This window comes from Hemitrygon akajei, chromosome 3, assembly GCF_048418815.1.
Source record: "Hemitrygon akajei chromosome 3, sHemAka1.3, whole genome shotgun sequence".
NCBI classification, from domain to species: Eukaryota; Metazoa; Chordata; class Chondrichthyes; order Myliobatiformes; family Dasyatidae; genus Hemitrygon; species Hemitrygon akajei.
In genome coordinates this window covers 17,149,134-17,171,306 of record NC_133126.1, presented here as the reverse complement: position 1 = coordinate 17,171,306, position 22,173 = coordinate 17,149,134, and the positions used below count along the sequence as shown (strand labels likewise).

At 41.3% G+C, this 22,173-nt stretch overlaps 1 protein-coding gene across 2 annotated transcripts in view; it reads left to right on the top strand.

Moving 5' to 3' along the window:
• LOC140724741 (NPC intracellular cholesterol transporter 2-like) overlaps positions 1 to 18,026 on the top strand; it is a 32,813-nt gene extending 14,787 nt beyond the window's left edge. For both annotated transcript variants that reach the window (XM_073039257.1, XM_073039258.1), the window contains 3 exons: positions 8,371 to 8,478; positions 12,454 to 12,626; positions 17,690 to 18,026. In XM_073039257.1, the coding sequence (XP_072895358.1) occupies positions 8,371 to 8,478; positions 12,454 to 12,626; positions 17,690 to 17,776 (368 nt within the window). In that variant the 3' untranslated portion in view covers positions 17,777 to 18,026. The remainder of the gene's footprint in view (positions 1 to 8,370; positions 8,479 to 12,453; positions 12,627 to 17,689) is intronic.
• The last annotated feature ends 4,147 nt before the right edge of the window (positions 18,027 to 22,173 follow it).

The window sequence follows — 22,173 nt, the reverse complement described above, 5'->3', positions numbered from 1 at the left end:
AACACTTAAAACTTCTCTAGAGCCGTCAACATTACAGGAAACCTTCAATCAGCCAATGAGAGCTCTTCACATGCGCTCTGAGCCACTCATGGCCAATCACGTAATTGTTTACTTTCTGCTTGAAGAAGAAGCCAGAGTTTGAGGACCCACAGCCTGCTCCCTCCTGTTAGATGTAATCACCACATTCTTTCTTCCTCTGGTGCTGCGCTGTGTTGCTGCACCACTGCTGTACAAGTTAGCCTATTTGCTCCATGAATTACTGTGTATACATAAAATATATATGATATATATGTCACTTTGATTCTTTTAATCAGGCACATGTTTATTTATGTAATGTTATAATGACCATGCATAGTGCTGATTTGCATATTGCTCCACCCCTGGGGAACGCATCCTCAGCTTTGAGCGGGCTCTGAGTGTATAGAAATCCCTCTGTCCGGTTTGCCATGAGCTTCCAATGAAGGCCACTCGGCTCAACACCATGCTGTCTCTGAGACCAATCTGATAACTCCTATTCCCCACATATTTGCTTGTAAAGAAATCTTTCTCGATGCCCATCTACTTCCCCTCCTCCTGCCGCCCACCTACACAGGGCAGTTTACAGTTAACCTGCCAGTACATCGTCGGGGTGTGTGGGGAACCGGGAGCACTTGGGAACTTCACAGCAAAAAGGTGCAAAGTCCAGTCAGTGAGCTGTATCCCTCTCCTGTTCTGGCCATAAGACACAGGAACAGAATTAGGCTATCAAGTCTGCTCTGACATTTCAATCCTAGCTGATCCTTTTTTTTTCTGCTCCTGATCCACAGTTCCCAGCCTTCTCCCCATAACCTTTGATGCCATGTCCAATCAAGAACCTATAAATCTCTGCCTTAAGTACACCCAATGACCTGGCCAGCTGCGTGTGGCAACCAATTCCACAAATTCACCATCCTTTGACTTAAAGAAATTTCTCTGCATCTCTGTTTTGAAAGGGTGCCCTTCCATCCTGAGGCTGTGCCCTTTTGTACTAGACTCTCTCACCATGGGAAACATCCTTTCCATATCTACTCTGTCTAGGCCTTTCAACATTCAAAAGGTTTCAATGAGATCCCTCCCATCCTGAATATCAGCGAGTACAGGGACCCAGAGTCATCAACCGTTCCTCATATGATAACCCTTTCATTTCTGGAATCATCCTTGTGAGCTTCCTCAGGACCCTCTCCAATGCCAGCATATCTTTTCTGAGATGAGGGACCCAAAACTATTCTCAATTCTCAAGGTGAGGCCTCACCAGTAACTTATAAAGCCTCAGCATCACATCCTTGCTCTTATATTCTAGACCTCTTGAAATGAATGCTAACATGGCATTTGCCTTCCTCACCACCGACTCAACCTGTAAGTTAACCTTCAAGGTTGTCAAGTCTAACCCAAGTCTTTGACTTCTTGTTCTAACGAAGAACAGTACAAGTTTTAAAGAAAATCGGTTTGTTTTCACACTTCCCCACCATTATTATTCAACAATTTCAGATAAATCCACCTTTTCAATTCGTGTGGGATTAGAATGTTCTAATGATAGATCCTCATTTGGTACAATTAATCTTGTTTTCTCTCCGCAGAGACTGTCTTGCATCTGGACACATTTGCTTTTGATTAATTTTATTTAGGTTTTGGACGAGATGCTGTTGTCAAATGCCTGAAATAAAGAACAATGCTGAGAGCATATAGCACTCTAGTATTTATTAAAGTAAATCATAAGTGCAGATTCTGCAGATGCCGGAAATCCAGAGTAAAATGCTGGAGTGGATGAACTCGACAGGTCAGCTAGCACCTGTCATAGAAACATAGAAAATAGGTGCAGGAGTAGGCCGTTCGGCCCTTCGAGTATGATCGTGGCTGATCATCCAACTCAGAACCCTGTACCTGCTTTCTCTCCATACCCCCTGATCCCTTTAGCCACAAGGGCCATATCTAACTTCCTCTTAAATATAGCCAATGAACCGGCCGCAACTGTTCCCTGTGGCAGAGAATTCCACAGATTCACCACTCTCTGTGTGAAGAAGTTTTTCCTTATCTCGGTCCTAAAAGGCTTCCCCTTTAGCCTTAAACTGTGACCCCTCGTTCTGGATTTCCCCAACATCGGAAACAATCTTCCTGCATCTAGCCTGTCCAATCCCTTTAGAATTTTATATGTTTCAATAAGATCCCCCCTCAATCTTCTAAATTCCAGTGAGTATAAGCCTAGTCGATCCAGTCTTTCTTCATATGAAAGTCCTGCCATCCCAGGAATCAATCTGGTGAACCTTCTCTGTACACCCTCTATGGCAAGAATGTATTTCCTCAGATTAGGGGACCAAAACTGCACACAATATTCTAGGTGCGGTCTCACCAAGGCCTTGTACAACTGCAGTAGAACCTCCCTGCTCCTGTACTCAAATCCTTTTGCTATAAATGCCAACATACCATTTACCTTTTTCACAGCCTGCTGTACCTGCATGCCCACCTTCAATGACTGGTGTACAATGACACCCAGGTCTCATTGCACCTCCCCTTTTCCTAATTGGCCACCGTTCAGATAATAATCTGTTTTCCTGTTCTTGTAACCAGAGTGGATAACCTCACATTTAACCACATTAAATTGCATCTGCCATGAATTTGCCCACTCACCTAACCTATCCAAGTCACCCTGCATCCTCTTAGCATCCTCCTCACAGCTAACGCCACCACCCAGCTTAGTGTCATCTGCAAACTTGGAGATGCTGCATGTAATTTCCTCGTCTAAATCATTAATATATATTGTAAACAACTGGGGTTCCAGCACTGAGCCTTGCGGTACCCCACTAGTCACTGCCTGCCATTCTGAAGAGGTCCCATTTACTCCCACTCTTTGCTTCCTGTCTGCCAACCAATTCTCTATCCACATCAATACCATACCCCCAATACCGTGTGCTTTAAGTTTGCACACTAATCTCCTGTGTGGGACTTTGTCAAAAGCCTTTTGAAAATCTAAATATACCACATCCACTGGCTCTCCCCTATCCACTCTACTAGTTACATCTTCAAAAAATTCTAAAAGATTCGTCAGACATGATTTTCCTTTCACAAATCCATGCTGACTTTGTCCGATGATTTCACCTCTTTCCAAATGCGCTGTTATCATATCTTTGATAACCGACTCTAGCATTTCCCCCACCACTGATGTCAGACTAACCGGTCTATAATTTCCCGGTTTCTCTCTCCCTCTTTTAAAAAGTGGGGTTACATTAGCCACCCTCCAATCCTCAGGAACTAATCCAGAATCTGAGGAGTTTTGAAAAATTATCACTAGTGCATCCACTATTTCTTGGGCTACTGCCTTTAATCCCTTCAATTTACCTAACACCACTTCCCTACTAACATGTATTTCCCTCAGTTCCTCCATCAAGGGACCTCCATCCCTTGGTCCCTTACTATTTCCGGAAGATTATTTATGTCATCCTTGGTGAAGACAGAACCAAAATAGTTATTCAATTGGTCTGCCATCTCTTTGTTCCCTATGATCAATTCATCTGTTTCTGACTTTAAAGGACCTACATTTGTCTTGACCAATCTTTTTCTTTTCACGTATCTATAAAAGCTTTTACAGTCAGTTTTTATGTTCCCTGCCAGCTTTCTCTCATAATCTTTTTTCCCTTTCCTAATTAAGCCCTTTGTCCTGCTCTGCTGGTCTCTGAATTTCTCCCAGTCCTCAGGTGTGCTGCTTTTTTTGGCTAATTTATATGTTTCTTCTTTGGACTTGATACTATCCCTAATTTCCCTTGTCAGCCACGGGTGCACTACCTTCCCTGGTTTATTCTTTTGCCAAACTGGGATGAACAATTGTTGTAGTTCATCCATGCGATCTTTAAATGCTTGCCATTGCATATCCATCGTCAACCCTTTAAGTATCATTTGCCAGTCTATCTTAGCTAATTCACGTCTCATACCTTCAAAGTTATCCTTCTTTAAGTTCAGGACCTTTGTTTCTGAATTAACTATGTCACTCTCCATCTTAATGAAGAATTCCACCATATTATGGTCACTCTTACCCAAGGGGCCTCGCACGACAAGATTGCTAACTAACCCTTCCTCATTGCTCAATATCCAATCTAGAATGGCCTGCTCTCTAGTTGGTTCCTCGACATGTTGGTTCAGAAAACCATCCTGCATACATTCCAAGAAATCCTCTTCCTCAGCACTCTTACCAATTTGGTTCACCCAATCTATATGTAGATTGAAGTCACCCATTATAACTACTGTTCGTTTATTGCACGCATTTCTAATTTCTTGTTTAATGCCATCCCCAACCTCACTACTACTGTTAGATGGCCTGTACACAACTCCCACCGGTGTTTTCTACCCCTTAGTGTTATGCACCTCTACCCATATCGATTCCACATCCTCCAGGCTAATGTCCTTCCTTTCTATTGTGTTAATCTCCTCTCTAACCAGCAATGCTACCCCACCTCCTTTTCTTTCCTGTCTATCCCTCCTGAATATTGAATAACCCTGGATGTTGAGCTCCCATCCTTGGTCACCCTGGAGCCATGTCTCTGTGATCCCAACTATATCATATTCATTTTAATAACTATCTGCACATTCAATTCATCCACCTTGTTATGAATGCTCCTCGCATTGACACACAAAGCCTTCAGGCTTGTTTTTACAACACTCTTAGCCCTTATATAATTATGTTGAAAAGTGGCTCTTTTTGCTTTTTGCCCTGGATTTGCCTGCCTGCCACTTTTACTTTTCAACTTACTACTTTTTGCTGTCGAGAGAAATAGACAGTTAACGTTTCAGGCTGAGATGCTTCTTCAAGACTGGAAAGGAAGGGGGAAGAAGCCAGAACAAGGTGTGTGTGTGTGTGTGTGTGGGCGGGAGTTGTCATGGTGAATGTCCCAGGACTTGAATTTTTATTGCTCTGTCTGCCACTTAATGTTCCCTCCTTTAACACATAAGGAAAGCAATCTCAGAGTTTGGTTACGTATGGAGTGCCAGTGTATTTCCTTGTTCAGGTGGCTTGTTACTCTGTGAGCCTGCTAGTGGCAAGATGCCTAGTTCCTAGCGGTTTTCCTCCCTGGCGGCAGTTTAGCAAGTGCCAATTGCAGCCATCGCCCTTCACTTTTTAGTAGACATGGTGTAGACGTAGTGAAGAGAAGCCAATATTTTTTTAGGGCTTTGGACTTGTTGCTTTATTGCAGTACTTTTATCTCCTGCGTCAATGGAATCTTTGGGTATGCAGATGGCTATGGTGACATGTATTTCAGTCATTATTTAAAACGTAGGTTTTGGCACACCCCTATGCATTTTCTAGTATCGGCCTCTGGTGTTTGTTCAAGTTATGACATGCAGAACCCACATGTCAGTGGTTTGCTTTCTAGTATATTAGCAAATGTTTAACTACCAAAGAGAGAAGGAACAGGCAGACACAGAAGCAAAACTTATAATAGCTTTTTCTTAGCTCTTTAATTTTGCTCCCAGGTGTCGTCGGAGTTGGAAGACTGTGTGGATGGGAGGGAAGAAGAGGTTTGCTTTGCTGCTGTTCTTTTGTTGCTTGTGTTCTGCTCAATACGCTGTGTTGGCCCCAGAATACATGGCAACACTTGGCAACTGGGGCTGCCCCCAACACAGCTGGTTGTTAACACCAGCAACATACTTCACTGTGCTTTGATGTACGTGTGATTGAATCTGAATCTTTTCCATCTTCTACAGAAAAATGTTCAGTCAACAAGAACAATGACTGTATATTCAGTACTATGCAGAAGTCTTAGGGACTGTAGATTGGTTTAAGCCCCCCTGCTCTTGTCAGTGCTGTGCAGGGTGAGCTGAGCTGACCTGTCCCTGCCTGTACTGCAGTTGCATTTGAAAATGTCAGAGGATTTTATTTTGGTCACTGAGTGTATTTATCCTTGTTTTCTTTGGGGATTACATGTTGGCACCAAAGCAACACTATGCTGCAAGAGGGTTCTGTGTTCCTAAGAAATGGCCTGTATCACAAGGTGCCCTAATGCAAAGCCACATCAGAAGTCTCTGTGTTAAGAAATTAAAGTTTTAAAAAAATAGTTTGCTTTGGACAAAAAATGAAATTTATTCCATGTCTCAGATATTTGTAAGGATTTGAATTCAGTAAGGGTAATCTTCTGCCTGAACTGCAGTGACGTGGTGGTCTTCTGTGTGGTCTCCAGAGGAAAGGAATTCCTACTTAAAGGGTAGAGAGAGTTTGAGTTCTAGATCCGCAAGATAATGGTGCAACTCTTTTTAAAAGTCTGGTTAGTTAACACTGGTCGCCTCATTACAGGAAGGATATGAATGTTCTTAGCGGGTCCAGAGGAGATTTACCAGGATGCTCTCTGGGTTAGAACATGTTCTTTGAGGGAAGGTTGAGTGAGCTAGTGCTTTTTCTCTTTAGAGTGAAGTTGGAAGATAAGTAAGAAATTAAATTTATCAAAGTACATATTTGTCACTATCTACAACCTTGAGAATCATTTTCTTGCAGGTATACTCAATCCATAATAGAATAATAACCATAAAAGAATCAGTGAAAGACTGCACAAATTTGGGCATTCAAGCAGCTTGCAAAAACCAACCAATTGTACAAATACAAAAAGAAAGAAATGACAACAAAAAATATTGGACTTGAGTTGAAGAGTCTGTGAAATTGAGTCTATGAGTTGTAGCAATAGTTCAGTGATGGGGCAAATGAAGCTATCCCACTGGATCAAGAGCCTGATGGTTGAGGGGGTAATAACTGTTCCTGAATCTGGTTGTGTGAGTTCTGAGGCTCCTGTATTGTACCACCTTCCAGATAGTTTGATAAAGCTGCAATTAATAAATATACTTTTGTGGTACTGTATATGATCTGCTATTTCTTGCTAACTGATAATTGTGTATGGGTAGTATTTACACAGCATTCACTCAATTGAGGTTTCTTTAATCGGAACATCACAGCTTTCCTGTTAGGTTGAAGCCCAAATCATACTGACCCTGGACATGTATCCACACATGAATGGTGGCCTCACTGCTGAGTCATGTGGCTGTCAGCAGAGGCAGCTGACAAGCCAAGTTTTCATATGAGCCCGGTGAGAGGGCTACAGATGGATAAGATGAGAGGCAGAGATGGTGGACAGCCAGGTACATTTCCCTAGGGCTGAAATGGCTAATAGAGGGTATAATTTTAAGACATTTGAAGGAAAGTAAGACGGGGTTTCAGATGTCGGTTTTTCACACAGTGGTTTGTGGGTTGAAACATGCTGCCGGAGATTGTGCCAGAGGCAGATACGTTAGAGACTCCATTATTCTTTCAACGTCATGCCTATATGGGACAAAAGCCTGGATTTATCGTAGCTTAGATTAAAAGTTCGGTGCAACATCTTGGGCTGGTGGGCCTTAATGTACTTTAATGTTCAATGGTCTTTGTTCTGTGATAAACTGGAGGAGCTGTGGAGGCTGTTCTCAATGCTGTAAGGTGTTTTTGGGAGCAGTAGAAGATGTGTCGAAGATCATGACTGATTTTAGACTGAGGAAATGTGGGAGCCTGGACATTCTACAGTTCTTGATATTTGGCCCCACCACAAATGTTTTATGGTTGGCAAATCCTTGCAGTGGTTGTTAGGGGGTGTAGATGCTTGTTGGTGACGGTTGGGGTGTGTTAGGTTGTGCTGGAACCCACTGCCTGTGTGTGAGAGAGTAAAGACACCCATCATACAGGATAGTCATTCAGAATACAGCCCTGCCTCACTGGGGAGTGCTGGCTAATTGTTGAAAAGGAGTTGCTGCATCACAATGTTTAAACATTTGTTACATTTAAAATACTCTTCATATAACTTAATGAGTCTTTCTTCTCTCCCCCCCCCCCCCCCCCCCAAAGAGTTGAACAAAACTGTCCAACGAGCAAATTTGTCTTTGAAACTTGGCAAAGACTTTTTGGTAGTTCATCCTGAAATGTAGTTTTTTGTTAACATGTCAGATTCTTGAAGGTTCCCTTTCTTGCTATGTCTAATCTACGTATGATCCCTCGCAGTGTGCTCTTCAAAACTGCCTGTCCACCATTTCCCTTCACTGAACATCAGCTGTATTTGCCGTTGGTTTCATTTCCTAACTGAGCTTTATGGTCTGGAAACCAGAGCTGTTGGCCCTTCATTGCTGCTATCACATGCTTCAAAACTGCTTGTGCAACACCACTCAAGTGAGGGGAGGTTGCTGTTCACTGTTTGAAAGCCAGTGGTTCGGGTGGGAAATATCTGAGGGCTAAAGCTCATTCTGGACATGGCCTGTTGCTGTCTGTGCAGAATCCCTGTTGGTGTTCTGCTTCGATCTCTCATTATTTATCTGGGACGTCTCTGCAATAACTGACATTAACTCTTGTTGTTTCAGGTTCAAAGTCAGGGAATCTTACCATGGTGGATATCACTCCCTGTCCTTCCATGCCATGTCAACTATACAAAGGAAAAACGTATGGTGTGAACGTCACCTTCGTTAGCTGTAAGTGAGGTTGCTCTATGGAAGCCATGCTCTGTTCTGTGGGGCCCATTTCTGTTTAGAAAGAACTTCTCCAATACAAGTGAGCTGTTTTCACCCTGAGTAACACAAAATGAACTCAGCAAGTCGGACAGCATCTGTGGAGTAGAATAAATGTTCTGGGTTGGGATTCTTCAGGACTGGAAACAAGGGGCAGAAGCCAGAATGCAGTTGATAACTTGCATGACTAAACAAACCTTTGTAACTGATAAATTGGATAAAGATCTAAACTTTATTCATTACTTTAAAACAAGTAGTAAAAGAAATCCACATCTGTTTTAATATCAAAGGTATGTCATAAAATTGTTAACTTTACAGCAAGCAGTGCAACAAAATACATTATGAATGTAGAGAAACTGAATTACAGTAGGTATAAATATGTCTATTAAATAGTTAAGTTAAAATAAGTAATGCAAAACAAGTAGTGATAGGGTGTTCATGGGCTCAATGCCCATTTAAGAATTGTTTGGTAGAGGAGAAGAAGTTGTTCCTGAATCACTGAGTGTGTGCCTTCAGGCTTCTGTACCTCCTTCCTGATGGTAGCAATGAGAATGGGGCATTACCTGGGTGGGGGTCCTTGATGGATGCCGCCTTCCTAAGGCACCGCTCCTTCAAGATGTCTTCGATACTACAGAGGCTAGTACCCTAGATGGAATTGCCTAATTTTACAAGTTTCTGCAACTTTGATTTTGTGCAGTAGGCACTGCTTCAGCACAGTCTGCTGATTTGATTTGAACCAAAGCAGTGTAGTTCACTCTGTGCCTTGATGTACCTGTGACAAATAAAGCTAATCTTAAAAAAAAAAGCACGTATAATTGGATTGGATGCATTAGACATGATTGCAGAAATCGCAGGAAATGAATGAGGTGAAGGGAAAATGCAGAAAATGACCATTTATCTCTCTGAGGCAGTTTGTTGGTCGCGGTCGATCGTGGATGTTGCATGCCTGCTGTCTATGTAATATGCACGCCTGTACACAAACAGGTCAGGGTAGTGTAGTGCCATATGGAGGACAAGCTGTTGCCCAGCTATCAGGCTCTCTTCCCCACCCCCTCCCCCACGTAGCTGACGAATCCAAAGGAACGGCAGAGACCGATGTCGTTTAACACCAGCAGCGTCACAGGAGTTGCCAATCATTGTTGAACTCCACATGGGACTGAATTAGGGACTCAAGCTCCAGGTTTTTCTTTAGTTTTTACTCCTGAAGCCTACCCCATGAGTTATATAGCCGCAAGGCAATAGAGGTTTAAGATCAGAGTTTTCCTGTTAGATGAGCTACCAACCGTGATTGATGATTCCCATCTGCCTGACACGACTGGTTCTCGGACTCCAGCTTACGCATCAGTGGTTCCACTGGGCTTGGTAACTAGCCACATGTGAAGGCCAGGAGCTGGACTTGGTTGTCAGAAGCTATTTGAGGCACACACCATTGGGAGCATTCAATATAGTGAGAGCTTATTCCCCACGACCACACCCAGCTATGACAACCTCAAGGAACCTAACCATTTACAAAGCATTGGTATTAAAGAGAGATTTGGACTTTGTAAAAGCTCTTTTTTGTAATTCCTGCTGGTGGTTGTGGCTGTCTTACTTAAGTGGGAAGTGGCTATAAGAGAGGAAGCATAGTCTTGGTTTTTAGGCTGGGCTCTCTGCTTTCTTTGGGTCTTAACCAACCCATTTCACCATAGCTTTGTCCAGCTTTACATGATACGGTCTCTGAAGTGGGGTTGTACTGGAAGTAAATGAAATACATTTTTATCTCATTCTGTAGTTTCCAATATTTATGTATTTGCAACTTTCTATATAGTTTTCTTCGAAACTACAGTTGCAAAAAAGTTTGAGCTCTTTGCAATTACTGGTTTTCTACATTAATTACTCTGTGGTCTGATCTTCATCTCTCCCAATAATAAACAAATGCAGTCTACCTAAACTAAAAGCACACAAACTTTGGTACTGTACTCCACTTAAACAATCTCAGTCTGAGTTCAAAAAAGTATGTGAACCTATGGGGAAATGCCTTCTACAAAAGCTATTTGGAGTCAGATGTTCCAATCAATGAGATGAGATTGAAGGTGTGGGTTATGGAGGTGCCCTACCTTTTTTTTTAAGACACCCAGTCAGGTTACTGATAGAGCCTGCTCTTCCCAAGAAAGAACCATACCTCAATTAAAACAATTTTCAGAGGACTTTAGAAGAAGAATTGTAGAGATGCATGAAGTTGAAAAGGTTCAAAAGCATTTCTGAAGATCTGAGTGTTCATCAGTCTGTAGTAAGAGAAATTGTTTACAAATGGAGGAAACTCCATACTGTTGCCACTCTCCCTAGGAGTGGGTATCCTGCAAAGACCACACCAAGAGCACAATGTGCAATGCTGAAGGAAGTGAAAAGAACCAAAGTGTAACAGCAAAAGACTTGCCAAAATCTCTAAACTTGCTGAAGTATCTGTTCACGTGTCCTCTATAGGAAAAGTATGGAACAAAAATGGTGTTTGTGGAAGCACACCATGGAGGAAACCGCTGCTCTCCAAAATGAAAACATTGTTGCTTGCCTCAAGTTAGCAAAAGACTACCTGGGTGTTTCACAGTGCTTCTGGGGCAACATTTTGTGGACAGATGAGACACAACTTTTTGACAGAAATGCACACCACATTGTTTGGAGGAAAAAGGGCACTGCACATTAGCACCAAAACCTCATCCCAACTGTGAAGCATGGTGGATGGAGCATCTTGGTTTGGGGCTGCTTTGCTGCCTCAGGGCCTGGACAGCTTGCAATCACTAAGGGAATAATGAATTCAAAATTGTATGAAGACATTTTACAAGAGAATGTCAGGGTAGCGGTCTGTCACCTGAAGCTTAATAGAAGTTGTATGATGCAGCAAGATAATGATCCAAAGGTCAACAACAATGGTTTAAAAAGAAGAAAATTTGTCTTTTTGGAATGATCAAGTCAGTCCAGATCTTAACCCAATTGACATGGTGTGGCATGACCTGAAGAGGGTTGTTCATACACGGTATCCCAGAACTATTGATGAACTGGAACAGTTTTGTATGAAGGAATCATCTGCAGTTCCTCCTTGCCATTGTGAAAATCTAATCAGCTACAGGAAATGTTCAGTAGAGGGTTTTGCTGCTAAAGGAGGATCTACCAGTTAAGTACAAGGGTTCACATTGCAGCCTAGACTGAACACATTGTTTAATCTTTCAATAAAGATATGAGAAGTACAACTGTTTGTGTGTTATTTCTTTAGGCAGATTGTGTTTGTCTATTATTGTGACTTGGATGAAGATCAGACCACATTTTATGAGTAATTAATGCTCACAAGGTTGCTGCAAAGAGTTTGGATTTTTTCTTGCAACTGTACACTGAAATGATTACATTCAGAGACTGGAACAGGAAAACATAATAACCCCGCTCTGCTTTCCTTACTTTCTTGTTCGGAGTTCTGAGCCAGCTACAGTAGTAGCCTGGACTGGCTGCATTGCTAGCTGAGTCTTGAAGTTTAGTTGGATGGTTACAACATATGAGCATTAATTAGGAGCTTAATTCTTGCAGCAAACCTCAGAACTTGGTCAGTTGGCCCTTGTGTAAGCGGGTGCAGTGGAAATTGAAGTCGAGTTGATGGGCGTGTGAGAATAAAAGTAAGGGGGTGGGATTGTTCCGAGACCTGCTGTAGATTCAAAAGGATAAACAACTTCTATGTCAAGAGTTCCTCAAGGTGTAAATTCCTGTATTACTCGTGTAGAGATTGGTAAAGTATATTACAATTCAGGTGAATTGATGTCATGGTCATTTTCTCCCCAACCCCTCATTTCTGCCCACTCCTGTTTTATCTCATGCTCAGAGATGTGGGAGAATTGCATTGTGAATTGGGCTCTTGTGCTATTTTGTGACCAAGTCTGAATATATTTCTAACTGAACTATTTATTTCTCATCTTCCAGTAACTGCAACCAACACGAGCAAAGCTCTGGTTCATGGTATCTTGTCTGGCATTCCACTTCCTTTCCATCTCCCTAATGAGGATGGTTGTAAATCTGGAATTCAGTGCCCTATTCGGATAGATCAACGGTACAACTACATCAATTCCTTGGAGATCAAAAAGGAATACCCCTCAGTAAGTATCCTCAGAATTGATAATGAAATGACTTTATGTGTGTGCTTGTTGAATGTCAGGCTAAATAACTTGTGGGCTGAACAACCCTATGTATGTAGTCATTTGGAATAAGCATGCAGTTTGGGGATCTTTCCAATGGATCTATCCTCTCCTGAATAATAGAAAAATGACAAATATTACCAAGTCATGATGGACCTCATGAAATGTATACATTCATCACCTGCCCAGAATCCAACCAACGTGCTGTCTGCTGAGTGTTATTGAAGTAACTCTTTGCTGATAATAAAACAAAGTGGAAATAATTAGCCCAGAACGCATGCACTCTTAAGATTCTTTTTATTTTACTTGTGCACAAGGAGAGAACACTGTTCTGAAATCTGAACAGAAAACTGCTATTTTTATTTGGAATTGGCTTATCATTTACAGATATTGGTTATTGTAAATTGTATATTTTGAATTTCTTACTGGTAAGATCAATTGCCACTCACAATAGAAGTTTTAACAGTTAGTGGAAACTTTGAGTGGACAACCGAAGTTGAAGACAAGAGAGCCATAGTTGGGTATGTTTCGCATCCCTCCGATACTCATCTGACAAACTCCCCCCCCAACATTGTGTAAAGGCTATGCCTCAGGAAGATCTTTCAGGAAAGGTCTCACTCATCTTGCCTCAGTCTATCTCAGCTATAGTAAGCACGGGTGTCTCCAGTGGTCTCACTTGACTAAAACTGCCCCAGGCGACCCTTGCCTTACCGCGACTTCCGCAGCGTCACTTCTGTGACTCTTGGCTAGTAGAGGTTAACTGTGGACAGATTCCTAGAGATTAATGAGATGTATTTTAAAACTTCAATGGGAGGTGAGGAAGGAGAATTGCTGGGGCTCTGACTGATTTTGAAATTTTTTCTATTCAGATATTTATTATGGTCATGTGCACCTAGATACAGAGAAAAACATGTGTTTTCCATGCCATACATAATCACATTGAGGAAGTAATTAGGATGCAGGTTACAATGTTACAGTTGCAGAGAAAGGTTAGGTAGACAAACTATTGTTTGATAACTGAATGACAGTAAATTTAATGTTCTTATTCAAAAGAGACTATGGAAATAAACTCCCAGCTCCTTAAATACCCAGCTTAATGTCAGCAGGAACAAAGTTATCAGATGGTATTCTGTAGGACAAGAAAGATTAAGTTGTACTTGGAAAGCCATGGATCAGTCAAATGGTCAGCATGGTTTTGTTGGGGAGGAGGGGGAGATCCTGTGTGACTAGTTTGATTGAACTTTTTTAAAAAATTGTAACAAGGTGTAGTGATGAGGTTGTTGTCTACATGGACTTCAACAGGGTTGACAAGATCCCACCAGGGAAATTTGGTTCAGAGGTTTAGAGCCCATTGGATTTAGGTATGTTTACAAATGAAATGAAAGTGGGTAGTGTTGGTGATGACAATGAGGATAATGTGTTACAGGATGATATCAATTTTAAAACTGACAAAGAAATGTAATTTAATCCTAGTCACTGAGATAATGTAGTTTGGAAGATCAGGGAAGGCCATGGCATAGCTCATGATCATTAATGGAGAATGTGTGGAGCAGGTTAAGACCTACAAGTATCTGGGAGTACAGTTAGACGAGAAGCTAGACTGGACTGCCAACACAGATGCCTTGTGCAGGAAGGCACAGAGTCGACTGTACTTCCTTAGAAGGTTGGCGTCATTCAATGTCTGTAGTGAGATGCTGAAGATGTTCTATAGGTCAGTTGTGGAGAGCGCCCTCTTCTTTGTGGTGGCGTGTTGGGGAGGCAGCATTAAGAAGACGGACCCTCACGTCTTAATAAGCTGGTAAGGAAGGCGGGCTCTGTCGTGGGCAAAGTACTGGAGAGTATAACATCGGTAGCTGAGCGAAGGGCGCTGAGTAGGCTACGGTCAATTATGGAAAACCCTGAACATCCTCTACATAGCACCATCCAGAGACAGAGAAGCAGTTTCAGCGACAGGTTGCTATCGATGCAGTGCTCTTCAGACAGGATGAAGAGGTCAATACTCCCCAATGCCATTAGGCTTTACAATTCAACCGCCAGGAGTAAGATATGTTAAAGTGCCGGGGTTGATTGTATTTAATGTATTTAAGTAAACTACTTAAGAACTTTTTAAAAGCTATTATTAATGCTTTTTGAGAGAGTGATTTAGAGGCATATCATATTTTTACTGAGTTAAGTATTGTATGAAATTAGTTTTGCTACAACAAGTGTATGGGACATTGGAAAAAATGTTGAATTTCCCCATGGGGATGAATAAAGTATCTATCTATCTATCTAGCTATAAAAGAAGGCTTTCTATAGAAGTAAGTCTTGGGTTGGGAGCAAACTTAATGTACAAGCCCAAGAATCTCAAGTTGTTGGGAAAATAGATAAGATGATGATGGAAGCATTCAGGATACTTGCCTTCATTTACTGGAGCACAATTACAATAAGAGGGAGGTTCTGATTTATTTTTATCTAAAATTACATGATAAGTTATTGGTTTGTTCATAGCTCAAGTATTGTGTACTGTTCTGGACACCAAACTTGGGAAGGATGTGATTACACAGTAGAGGGTGCAAAGGAGATTTGCCTTGGATGGAGTGTTTCAAAATGAGAAGAGACTGGATTGGCTCGGTTTGTTTTCCAAGGAGTGAAGGGGCCTTAGGCAGACCTGATAGTACATAAAAGTGAGGAACATAAATTTGCTAGATGGTAAACTCTTTTCTTCCCCCACCCCCCAACAGCAAAGCTATATATATGTTGAGAGCAAAGTGTAAGAGGTTTAGAGGGGAGAGGGAGATTATTGGCACCCAGTGGATGGTTAGAATCTGGAATGCACAGCCTGAAGGGGGAATTGGCAAAGCATGAATGTCCCTGGTCCTTAGTAAATGGGATTACTGCATATTGGTAACCATAGACATTGTGGTTGAAGGGTTTTCTTGCTCTTGGTCTTACTCTACTCTTTGTGGATGCTACAAAGATGGGTGGAGAGGTAGGTAGTGATGAGGAAGCAATGCAATTGCAGCAGGACTTGGACAAATTGGAAGAATGGGCTAAAAAGTGGCAGATGGAATAAAATGTTGGGAAATATGTGATAATGCATTTTGGTAAAAGGAACAATAATGCAGAATATTATCTAAATGGGGAAAAAGGTTCAAACATCAGAGGTGCAGAGGGACTTGGGAGTCTTCGTGCAAAACTCCCAGAAGGTTAATTAGCAGGTTGAGTCTGCTAAAGAAATAAATGCCAACATTGTATTTGCTTTCAAGGGGAATAGAATATAAAAACAAGGAGATATTGGTGAAACTTCGTAAGGCACTGGTCAGGCCACAATTGGAGTATTGTCGACAGTTTTGGGTCCCTTATCTCAAAGGATGTGTTGTCTTAGAGTCCAGAGGAGGTTCACGAGGATGATTCTGGGAATGAAGGGATTAACGTGAGTGTTTGGCAGCTTTGTAGAATGGCAGGGTGGGGAGGGATCTCATTGAAACCTACTGAATGTTGAAAGGACTAGATAAGGTGGATGTGGAGAGGATGTTTCCTCTGGTGGGGTATCCAAAACTAGAGGGCAGACCTCAAAATCGAGGGGTGACCTTTTAGAACAGAGGTAAGGAGGATTATTTTTAAGCCAAAGGGTAGTGAATCTGTGGAATGCTGTGCCACAGACTGCGGTGGAGGCCAAGTCCATGGGTATATTTAAAGTGGAAGTTGAAAGATTCCTAATTGGTTGGGGATATTGTGAGAGGGCAGGTGTTATGGGATCAGCCATGATGAAATGGAGTGTACTCAATGGGCTGAATGGCCTAATTCTGTTCCTATGTCTTATGGTCTGTGTTATAAAACTGCAGGAGCAGCCAGGCTTATTCGTAATATGGAATTTCTTCCCACTAAAGCTATTAGCTATGAGGGGAGATCGGATAGGCTGGAAAAGATTAGCTGAAGGGAGACAAGATTGAAGTGTTGTAATTAATTGGCCTTGATGGAATAATTATAACCCTGTGGCAAATGAGTTTGGGGGGGGGGGGAATGGGTGTAGATTTTAAAGTAATTAGTTGAAGGATCAGGGATCAAGTGAATAAAATTTCTTCTGAATGGATGGTGGGGATTTGTAACTTGGTTCCTTGAAGGTTAGTGGAGCCAGAAAATGTCATAATTTAAAAGAATGTTTGGAGGGCTATGACCTATAGGCTTTAGCCCCAGAGTTGGAAGGTGAGATCAGACATTTGAGACTGAAAGATCTCCTTTGTGCCATAAATACATGGAATAGAAAATTAACAATTAATGGTGTGTGTGTTTATGGAAGAAGGGAGTCAGAAGTAAATGATTTCCTAAGTTGCTTGCTACAAATAAAAGAATAGTGAAAAGTAACTGAACTTTCTAAAGTCTGATGTGCAATATGTACAATCCCTTTGGGAAACACAAAGGGGACAAGAAAACAACACCCTTTGCTGTTGACGGCTGGAGGTCTTGGTCTTGATGCCTTTTGCTCACTGTACCCCACTCATCTCTGTTCTGGTTTTTCTTTCGCATTTAGCATCTTTACCTATAAATAAGGGGGAACTGTAGACTGTAACCTCTCAGTCGGGTAGTTGTGGTTTCTAAATTCACTGGGTCTGCAGTGATCTCTGGTGGGGGGGTAGGGGGGAGAAGATTTAAGGCCATAGGTTAAATTCTGCTCTGGCAAATGGGGTTCTGCTGATTAGAGTATTTAATCTTGTGATTTTTAGGATGTCAAGATCAAGCTACACAATACATTTTTTTCTTTGTACTGCTTTACGTAATTATGCATGGCATGATCTGTATGGATCAGTACCTGTAACAGTAACAAACCAATATCGTTATCAATTGGAGACTGGTGATTATTTCCACAACTTTCCTGTGCATTTAATAGTGCTTCTGGGTGTGGTTTTAGCTGTTAAGTGCCTGTTGTCTCTGAATATTTGAGGTCACCAATGGAGTGAAGCATGAGATTGAAAAGTTTTGATTGTTGCAGATGGTTCTTTGTGATACGCTTATATGACAGCATTTCTTTTCTATCCCTGCAGGTTAAATTGGTGGTTAAATGGGAGCTGAAGGACGAAAATGACAGAGACATCTTCTGTTGGGAAATTCCCGTTGAGATTTCCAGTTAAATCATCAGCTCCACTAAAAGCTAATTCCTTTTTTTTTTGAAGATTGTTTAATCAACTGCACAATGGAAAATTAGGCCAAACTACAAAATAAGAACAATTTTCATTTAAGAACTTGAACAAATTTGTAATTTCATAATGTAATTTTTTTAGTATTTCTATGACATGCCTGACTTTAATATGGATTAATTTTGTAAATTAACCTGCATGGACCAATAATAAAATAAGACAATTGTGTTTGTGCTTAAATCCATTTTAGTCTGAGACATGAGTTTTCATTTTAGTATCTATATGCTATAGGCCCTCCAGTAGCCAAAAGGACCCTGAGCAACAGATAGTCAAATTCTGGAAAGGTACAAAAGTAACAGGGTTGTTGGCATGGGTGACTTCAATGTCCATAAAAAGGTTTAGATGCGGCAAAATTTGTTGTGTCTAGGAAAGATTCCTGACACAGTATATATCAAGTCATGTCAACTTTTATTGTCATTTCGACCATAACTACTGGTACAGTGCATAGTAAAAATGAGACGTTTTTCAGGACCATGGTGTTACATGACACAGTACAAAAAAACTAGACTGAACTACGTAATAAAAAAAAAACACAAAGCTACACTAGACATAGATATATGCATAGGTCAACTAGAAGATAAGCCATACTACAGGGGTTCTCAACTTTTTATAGGTAAGCCTAGTAATTTCTAAGGTAGGGACATGTTTGGCACAACTTTGTGGGCCGAAGGGGCTGTATTGCGCTGTAGATTTTCTGTTTCTTTTTTCTATGGATTTTTTTTTTTAATGCCATGGACCCTGATCTTTAACTAAGGAGTCTGTTGACCCCAGGTTGGGGAGCCTCTGCCATACTGGATCAAGTAGCAGGCAAGTGGATAGAGCTTCTCAAAGGAAGTGTCAGGAGAAATTGAAGGTAAAGTGTTGGATGCGGTATATATGGATTTTAGTAAAGTCTTTAGCAAGGTTTCTGTATTAAAGCATGGGTATCGTGTGGCTGTGTGGATTTGAAATTAGCTTGACAACAGAAGGCAGAGGGTGGCATTAGATGGAGTGTATTCTGCCTGCAAGAATTAGAACCACAGCACATTACAGCACAGAAACAGGCCTTTTGGCCCTTCTTGGCTGTGCCAAACCATTTTTTTGCCTAGTCCCACTGACCTGCACCTGGGCCATATCCCTCCATACACCTCTCATCCATGTACCTGTCCAAGTTTTTCTTAAATGTCAAAAGTGAGCCCGCATTCACCACTTCATCTGGCAGTTCATTCCACACTCCCACCACTCTCTGTGTGAAGAAGCCCCTCCTAATGTTCCCTTTAAACTTTTCCCCCTTTACCCTTAACCCATGATCTCTTTTTTTTCCCCTGGCCTCAGTGGAAAAAGCATTCACTCTATCTATACCCATCATAATTTTATACACCTCTATCAAATCGCCCCTCATTTTCCTATGCTCCAGGGAATAAAGTCCTAACCTATTCAACCTTTCTCTGTAAGTCAGTTTCTCAAGTCCCGGCAACATCCTTGTAAACCGTCTCTGCACTCTTTCAATGTTACTAATATCCTTCCTGTAATTAGGTGACCAAAACTGCACACAATACTCCAAATTCGGTCTCACCAATGTCTTATACAACCTCACCATTACATTCCAACTCTTATACTCAATACTTTGATTTATAAAGGCCAATGTACCAAAAGCTCTCTTTACAACCCTATCTACTTGTGAAGCCACTTTTAGGGAATTATGTACCTGTACTCCCAGATCCCTCTGTTCTACTGCACTCCGAAGTTCAACACCTCACACTTGTCTGTATTAAACTCCATCTGCCATTTTTCTGCCCATTCCTCCAACTGGTCCAAATCCCTCTGCAAGCTTTGAAAACCTTCCTCACTGTCCACTACACCTCCAATCTTTGTATCAGCAAATTTGCTGATCCAATTTGCCACATTATAACCCAGATCACTGAGATGACAAATAACAATGGACCCAGCACTGATCCCTGTGGCACACCACTAATCACCACTCAGAGTAGCAATCCTCCACTCCCACTCTCTGGCTTCTTCCATTGAGCCAAATGTCTAATCCAATTTACTACCTCTCCATGTATACCTAGTGACTGAATCTTCCTAACTAACCTTCCATGTGGGACCTGGTCAAAGGCCTTACTGAAGTCCAATGTATACAACATCCATTGCCTTCCCTTAATCCACCTTCCTGATAACTTCCTTGAAAAAAAATCTAATAGATTGGTTAAACATGACCTACCACGCACAAAGCCATGCTGACTGTTTCTAATAAGACCCTGTCTATCCAAATACTTGTAGATCCTATCTCTTAGTATTCCTTCCAATAATTTACCTACTACTGATGTCAAACTTACCAGCCTATAATTTCCCGGCTTACTTTTTGAGCCATTTTTAAACAATGGAATTACATGAGCTATCCTTCAATCCTCTGGCACCTGACCCATGGGTATTGACATTTTAAATATTTCTGCCAGGGTCCCTGCAATTTCAACACTAGTCTCCTTCAAGGTCCGAGGGAATACCCTGTCAGGTCCTGGTGATTTATCTGCTCTGATTTGCCTCAAGACAGCAAGCACCTCCTCCTCTTTAATCTGTATAAGTTCCATGACCTCCCTACTTGTTTGCCTTGTTTCCATAGACTCCATTCCAGCTTAGTAAATACAGATGCAAAAAACCCATTTAATATCTCTCCCATTTCTTTTGGTTCCATACATAGCCGACCACTCTGATCTTCAAGAGGACCAATTTTATCCCTCACTATCCTTTTGCTCTTAACATACCTGTAGAAGCTCTTAGGATTATCCTTCACCCTGACTGCCAAAGCAACCTCATGTCTTCTTTTAGCCCTCCTGTTTTCTTACTTAAGTATTTTCTTACTCTTTTTATACTCCTCAAGCATCTTATTTCCTCCCTGTTGCCTATACATGTTATACATCTTTCCTTCTTTATCAGAGTTCCAATATCCCTCGAGAACCAAGGTTCCTTATTCTTTTTCATTTTGCCTTTAACCCTGAATGGAACATACAAACTCTGCACTCAAAATTTCTCCTTTGAAGGCCTCCCACTTACCAATCACATCCTTGCCAGAGAACAACCTGTCCCAATCTACGCTTTTTAGATCCTTTCTCATTTCTTCAAATTTGGCCTTTTTCCAGTTTAGAACTTCAACCCGAGGACCAGATCTATCTTTATCCATGATCAAGTTGAAACTAATGGTGTTATGATCACTGGAACCAAAGTGTTCCCCTACACACAGTTCCATCACCTGTCCTAACTCGTTTCCTAATAGGAGATCTAATATTGCATCCTCCCTAATCATCTATATATTGATTTAGAAAACTTTCCTGAACACATTTTACAAACTCTAACCCATCTAGACGTTTAACAGTATGGGAGCCATTAACCATAATGCAAAATGATGAAGGACTTAGCAATGGAATAATGGGGTATCATGGTATAGTAGAGAAGTACAGCACAGAAACAGAACCTTTGGTTCATACAGTCTGTACCAAGCTATTTAAACTGTCTTCTATCCATATACCTATCCTAATTTTCTTAAATGTTGAAATCGAGCTCGCACCACTTGCACGAATTTTTCCCTCATGTTTCCCTGACATTTTTCACCTTTAACCAATGGACCTTGGTTGTAGTCCCACCCACCCTCTGGAAAAGACTTGCTTGCATTTACCAATCCATATCCCTCATAATTCTGTATATCTCTATCAAATCTTCTATGTTCAAAGAAATAATGTAACCTATTCAATCTTTCCGTATAATTCAGGTCCTCCAGACACAGCAACACCATTGTAAGTTTTCTCTACACTCTTTCAACCTTGTTTACATCTTTCTAGGATGTAGATGATCAAAATTGCACACAATACTCCAAATTAGGCCTCACCAATGTCTTATACAACTTCAACATAACATCCCATTTCCTGGACTCAATACTTGGATTTATGCAAGTCAATGTGCTAATACCTTTCTTGCATTATGGTTAATGGCTCCCTAATTCTTCATCATATAACACACAGTATGTGAATGATTACCTTTTCAACACTTTATCTACCTGCGATGCTATTTTCTGCAAATTATGGACCTGTGTTCCCAGATTCCTTTGTTCTACCAAATTCACTAATGACCCACTATTCACAGTGTAAGATCTACCCTGAATGGTCCTACTGAAGTGCAATACCTCACATTTGCATCTGCTATTTTTCAGTCCATTTTTCCAGCTGGTCCAGATCCTGCTGCAAATCACGATAGCCTTACTTGCTGTCCACTGCACCCCCAATCTATGTGTCATCCACAAATTTGCTGATCCAGCTAATCATATTATCATCGAGATCATTGATATATGTGTCAAACAA